Source organism: Fundulus heteroclitus, chromosome 3 (assembly GCF_011125445.2).
Source record: "Fundulus heteroclitus isolate FHET01 chromosome 3, MU-UCD_Fhet_4.1, whole genome shotgun sequence".
Lineage (NCBI taxonomy): Eukaryota > Metazoa > Chordata > Actinopteri > Cyprinodontiformes > Fundulidae > Fundulus > Fundulus heteroclitus.
In genome coordinates, this window is record NC_046363.1 from 28,710,077 (window position 1) to 28,716,738 (window position 6,662).

At 39.6% G+C, this 6,662-nt stretch overlaps 1 protein-coding gene across 1 annotated transcript; it reads right to left on the bottom strand.

The window, feature by feature from the left end:
* On the bottom strand, positions 1 to 3,063 carry LOC105931538 (lymphocyte activation gene 3 protein). The gene is made up of 7 exons (XM_036135134.1): positions 2,949 to 3,063; positions 1,850 to 2,070; positions 1,413 to 1,667; positions 1,036 to 1,323; positions 714 to 950; positions 495 to 616; positions 1 to 284 (listed from the first exon to the last, which is right to left on the bottom strand). The coding sequence occupies exons 1-7, from the start codon at positions 3,041 to 3,043 to the stop codon at positions 189 to 191; spliced, it is 1,314 nt and encodes a 437-aa protein (XP_035991027.1). The 5' UTR covers positions 3,044 to 3,063; the 3' UTR covers positions 1 to 188.
* Between the last annotated feature and the right edge of the window lie 3,599 nt (positions 3,064 to 6,662).

The window sequence follows — 6,662 nt, forward strand, 5'->3', positions numbered from 1 at the left end:
ACAGATGAAATAAAGAATAATTATAGTTTGAATTCGTTTATAGTTCCTGCTACAAAGTCTGCCATGAGATTATTTACAAAATCTGTGCAAATAAAAGCCAGTAAGTTTTTTGCTTGGAAAAAGACATTTCGCTCTGAAGTAGTACTGGGAATATCTTCCTGCAAAAACCTCTGCCATGATGTTTTTTTTCACTCTTTCACTCGGCTCTTTTCTCTCTCCTCGCGCTCGTTGGAGATGGTGTGAACGATAGTCTCCAGCGCCGGGTACTGCAAAATCCTTTTCCTCTGTGGAGAAGAGATGACGCACATGAGATTTGAGCAAGATTCGTGAATGCATTTGACTTCTTTGAAAGAGTTTTAAAGAATCGATCAACCTGACTTGGGAATAAAACAAAAGGAATCGTTTTGGGACAACATTTTAGATTTGACTAGATGTTTTAGCCTATCCGAAGAATAAGCCACTGAGTTTCTGAATGAACTGAAGTTTTTCTTTACCCTTTGGTGATTCTTGTACATCTGAGCAAGGACCAACAGCAGAATGATGAGGAGAAAGCTGAGCCCAATCACGGTGCCGGTGTTACTGGAGACTCCGGAGGATTTTTCTCCTCTTTGACCAGCTAAAGAAGAAGAAAGCCACGAAAGTGTAAGGTTTTCTGACTGAGATGAATCTTGTCTCTAAATGAAGCTAACAGTTATTATTGGCCTGAGTTTTACCTGTGAGATGAACGGGTATGGTCACGTTCCCCAAAAGGCCGTTTTCCCCATAGTAACGACACGTCCATTCACCCCAGTCCTCCTTCACATAAATCGTCTGATCCTTCAGGACCGGCCCGACCATCTCGGTGCCGTTGACGTCGTAGCTCACATGCACCCACTCGTACTTTGTGACTTCGCTTGAGTCCGAGAGGTGGCAGCTCAGCATCACGGTGTCTTTCTTCTTTGACATGACAACTGAGGAAATAAGGATTAAACACATTAGAATAAATGGACGATAGCGGAAAAATGAAGAGGCGTTGGATCGGCTGTAGAAACGTACTTTTAGCGACGACCAGCTGCATCGTCCGAGTGAGTCTTCCTCTGCTTGTGGTCCCTGAGCATTGGTACTTGCCCTCGTTTTCAGGCACCACCTCCTGGATAATGATAGACTTGTCCCAGGAGGATGAAGAAGCAGAACGGTTGCTAAAAACTTGAGGAATCCCGCTGTCCAGTTTCTCCACCCTCGTCCCTCTGGGGAAAATCTCGGGGGAGAACATGCAGGGTATCGTGAACGGAGACCCCAGAGCGGCATACAACTTTGTGTCGTCTTTGGGTGGCTGGGTTATTCCTATGAAGGAGAGAAAAAAAAACACAATGAAATAGGTGTGATCTAAATCCGTGTGAGCTCCTGAGGTATTTCGGTTTTCAGATTCTCACCTCTCACAGTCAGCTGCACTGAGGCTTGTAGTACGTTGTCGAACGTTTTGACTGCACAAGTCCAGGCTCCTGCCTCATTCTCTGTCACCGGTGCTATTTGCAGTCCTCCTGGTACGGTTCTGATGTTTGAATCCTTTGGCACAACCGGGTAACTGTTCAACATCCACTGGACCACAGTACCTTCAAGCCGAGGCGTCACAGTGCATTTGATGGACACGCTGTCCCCCCGCACAGGAGCCGACGGAGAGACGGACACTAGCGAGAGATGAAAGAAAAAAAATGCTTAATGATGGTAATTTGGAGCATGAATGTTCATCATTTGCAGACTTTCTGCACTTTAGGAGCTTGGTTACACAAAGAAAACCAACCTCAATGCCACCAACAGTAAGAAGTGTCAAAAATATAGGAACTCTAAACTAAAATCTTGAGTTTCTCACCTTGAAGGACTCGGAGCATGACTTCCTTCACAGTAACGCGGCTTCTGAGTTCCACCTTGCAGGTGTAAAGTCCTGCGTCGTCCTCCTTCACGTTGTTTATCTCGAGGCTGTAGTCCCCTTTGGCAAACTCTGTGTGCGGGCATCGCACTCGCGCCTCCCCCTTTCCAAACCAGCTGGAGCCCCAGTACTGCAGGCCGCTGCTTTGCTTTCTCCAAACCGTGCTGTGTTACAACAGAAACATCCAGTGTCAGGGCCCAAGCAGATTAACAGTATCAAGGGCCAAAATGCCCCCCAGTCTATACATCAATAACTTTATTTAAATAACATTTATATATTTGGGGGGAAAGTTAAATGTTAAAGGAGTATGGAACAATCTTTTTAATTTATATTATTTGATAATTTCATAAATGTATTTTAAAATAAAGTTAGTGTGACTCTGTCACCTGTAAGGTGAGTTTGTGCGCAGGAGAACCAATCAGATCTTGGGTCTATTTGATGAGACAAACTGAAAATGTATATTGTTTCATGAATGACTGCAGCAAATATTAAATGATTGAATAAACACTGAATCTATTATACGTTATTTTTATATATATTTTTATAAGTTATAATGTGCAACAAAATGAAGTCAAAATTTGATTACCAATTTACCAATCCAATTATTAAATTGGGCATTTAATAAACTGTTTCTGAACTTGTGTTTTTTTATTTGCTTATCGATTCATTCTAGATTTATTTAAATGATCAGATATGTAAATATTTATTTAAAAAAATATTTATTTACTTGATTTTGACACCTAGAGTCCTTGCTACAGCTATAAAATAATTAAATTGAATAAATAATCTTAATTTTTTATAAAAATTTATTTAAATAAAATTTGTATTTTATAATTTTTTATTTAAATATTTCTTATAATTGTATTTATTCATTTATTTAATCAAGTTTCATTTAGATTGTTACATTTATAGATGTTCAATAAATCCTATAATGTAATTTATCGTTGCTCTTACTGCACAGATAGCCATGAAGGATTGTCAGCTTTGAGAAGAAAGAATAGAAAGTTTGGAGAAGTAGGGAGTGCAGAGATTTGTGTCTTACCCTCCGTTTTCTTTGCTCCAGGTGATGGCAGCAGGATCACACTGTGAAGTTTCACATTTACAGGGCAACACAACCTGAGAACCTGCCACAGCCATCAGCTCTGTCGCCTCACCTCTAGCCTCTAGAAATAAAACATAAAATAAATCAACTGTGAAATAAAAATTATCAAAAGAATAGAAATACAAATGCAAGCGATGCCATTAATTTCTTCACAACTTTACTTAAAAAGAGAAATCATCTAAAATTACCTGTTGTGCATAGGAAAATCATTCCAACGATGACACTCTCCACCAGCATCTTTTTGCTGCTTCAGATTTTCACCTTCAGTTAAAATAAATCCTTAAAATTTGTCCAGACTCAGCCTTTTCTTCACAACCTGAATGCTGTTGCGCTCTTTCACCGACGTGCTCTCTCGTGAATCTTTCCCTCGTTCAGCTCGGGGGAGTTTATATATATATATATGGGCCCGTGGGTGCGAGCGGAGGCAGAGATTTGGGTAGTTCCTCTGCAGATCATGTGACTTCAGCTACGAGGGAGACTTTGATGCGGTCTGGCTTTGTCAGCCTGGAAACTGTAAGACAGAGAAGTAAACAGGGAGTCCCACTTCCTCCCACGGATTCTCTCTATCCAAATCTGGTTTCTGATTCTTCTAAGTCAGACAGCCTCTCAAACAATATGTGCAAATTCTCAGTTTGCAAGATGAACAAATGGAGGACACAAGAAAAAAGGAGGACGCAAGAAAAGTGTTGTACCAAACCCAATTAAGACAAACCCATACACTTGAAAGCCAATATAGTTCAATACCAAGTAAATTGATTTTAGTATAATTTGTTATGGCTCGCTCTAATATAATACACTGAATGCTTCTTGTTTACAAACACCGTCGGTGTCATTCATGGAAGCCCAGGTTGTTGTTTTGAAACTGCAACGCCTAACACCCCTCGTCACCACTCCGTCACTGCCAGTCATTTACGGCCATGCCCTGATGGTTAACGTTACCCAATCAGATCCCCAGCGGCAGCCTGAAAATGAGAGCAGGCCTTATAGCACGATAATCTTGCTCTGGTAGATATTCATGCCAGTGAATCATCCCGCCCGATCTCATTTCTTTACTTTCCTTTTCGTCAGTTCTTAGACGACTGCAGCAGAAACAGAACCACAGCGTGAGGCAAAGGATTGTTTCACGTCTCACATTTTTCCCATGTTTCAAACAGCCTCGGCTAGAAGGAATGTGATTACCTGTAAACACTTACAGACGCAGACAATGTCATCATTTTTCAGTGACCGACAAAAGTCATGGAAGATGTTTAAATGACGATTTAGTTTAGTGTTTCTCGTATATTCTCGGGTCAGAGATTGTCTCTTTTTGTGTTAATTATATTAAATTTAAGAGGCTAGAAAACTGTTCGCAGGGAATCAAAAAGAAGTTTAATCTGTAGTTGCAAACTTTATAGAGAGTTTATAAAGTGAATTTACTTTTCTAGCTTGATGTGGCTTCATATTTTAAACTAATATGGATTTAATTGCCAATTTACTTTTTAATCCCTGCGGTATAGCTATAAACACCCTTGCATAGATTCTATTATGTTAAATAAAATGCACAGGGGTTCTCAGAAGTGTACACGCCCTTGTTAAAATGGCAGGTTTTTATTGTTTTGATTTAAATCATCTCCAAACTTTTTATTCACATAATGTGTGATATTTACCCAGCACAATTTAACTGTGAAATAAACACAATCATATTTAGTAAATTAGAATCTGCATTTCTAAGAGGCCTGTTTGTCAGATTAAAAGTACATTTTGAAAAAAATAAACCTTTAAGCCAGTGTTAAGCATACTTTCCATTAAGGCCCCGTTTCTGTGTGAATAGTTTTGGCTTTTTAATTGGTCTGATGCACACAGAAATAAAGGCTTTAAACATAGTCAGTGTGCGTTTATCTATATTATGTGTTTCCCTTATTGAAATGAGTTGCTGAAATAAATTAACTCTTCAATAATATTTGAATTTGTTGAATATGACTGTACACCCTATTGAAACAAAAACGAATAGATGAAATAACCTCATTGCATTGGTCTGCACAACCTTAAACTAATACTTTGTTGAAGAATTTTTAGTTTAATTTCAGCATTCAGTTTTAGTAGGTAATAATCTTTGTGCACATCACTTCCAAATGATTTTCTTTATTTGGTACTATCTGCACACTTCACCTCGCAAAATGCAATTCAGTTTAATGTTATTTATATAGTGCCAATTCACAACGTGTCATGGCAAGGCACTTTGCAAAGTCAGTTTTATCACATCGTACAGACAGAATTGTCAAAAAGTTTTATATCTAAGAAAACCCAGCAGATTGCATCGAGTTCTCCAAATCTCTCAGACTGTGAGGGTACCTCTTGTTCACAGGCCTCTGGGACTGGGACATTTTGCAGTTATAAGTCTCTGCCTTAAAGGGAACCTATTATGGTATTCACTTCTTCCTTTTCACATTAAAATCATTAAGTCATGGTCTATATAAATTGGAACTGCAATGCTTTGGTCTAAATTCCTCATTAATTTAACCCCATGTTCTCCCCTTTTTACCCCTGTTTTGAGGTGCACCTGAAAGTGACTTGTTTTGGTGCTGTCTCTTTAAATCTAAATGAGGCACTTCACACCTTGTTCAGGTCACAGAGCGTTCCACTTCACCCCGTTTTGCCATGTTTGTTGCTGGGGGACAATGTAATGAACAACCGAACATTTTGACTTACCCACTTGTACGTTTAATGTCCTACAGGTTGAACTACAAAATCGCTCCCAGAAATAAAAATGGTGGATTCACATTATTGGTAAGCCAGAGGTCCATTACCTTGTTTAGCATCTCTGCAGCAAATACTGTGACGTAATTTTTAAAAAAAATATGTAATAGAGAACAGAAAACTAAACCAATTGAAAAGTATTAACCTTGCCTGCAAGATTAATTCTTGCAGTATTTGTGCGTTCACAAATACACAAGAATCCAAGTTGTACTGCTCCGGCTTCAACTATTTGTGTCCGAACCAAAAATGCTACAGGCCAATCACGTTGTAGTATTGAGATTTAAGGCGGGACATACCGGTGCGACAATAGCAAGAGCGCCTAAGCCCACAGCCAGACCAACACAAACATGGCCGCGCAGGAGGACGCACACGTAGCTGCTGCTATCACATCTGTTTTGTAAGAATCTGCGATTTCTTTGATAGTAGAACAGCAAGAAGTGTCTTGACTTGCTTACCTTTTTGTGGTTTCTCATGACGTCTGCTGCTTATGTTTTAATTTCATACTGTGATTGGCTAAAACCAACCTTTGGTAGGCGGGCTCTAGGTTTTGCTTCACCCAGTCAGCTCAGAGAGTTCTGCTGAAATTCCCTCCTTTCCCCAAACGGATTCAAATGGAGCAGTCCCGGATTGGTAATGTGCAGATTGAGAGTGCAACACATTATCGATCTGGCTGGCCAGGTTAGAAAAGTATGACCTAGGAAGAATATAAACAAATCTACACAACTCCTGGACAGATAACATTTAACATTTCTGCATTCCTAGAGACTCACAAGTACAAGTACACAACAAATTTATTTAAGGGCTATAATAGTGGCTTTTGCATGATATTTCCCCCTAAAGGAAAGGGAGGAGGTATTATAGTACCCTTTTCATGAATGATCTTTTGTAGGATGAGAAGAATCCATGGATTGGGGCCTG

What these genes read in the sequence shown, in the direction of transcription:
- LOC105931538 (XM_036135134.1), bottom strand. Translation starts at nt 3,043, where the DNA reads ATGGCTGTGGCAGGTTCTCAGGTTGTGTTGCCCTGTAAATGTGAAACT. An exon ending in CATGCTCCGAGTCCTTCAAG is followed by an intron (nt 1,668 to 1,849) that starts GTGAGAAACTCA and finishes ATCTCTCGCTAG; the next exon opens with TGTCCGTCTCTCCGTCGGCT. An exon ending in GCAGCTGGTCGTCGCTAAAA is followed by an intron (nt 951 to 1,035) that starts GTACGTTTCTAC and finishes TTATTTCCTCAG; the next exon opens with TTGTCATGTCAAAGAAGAAA.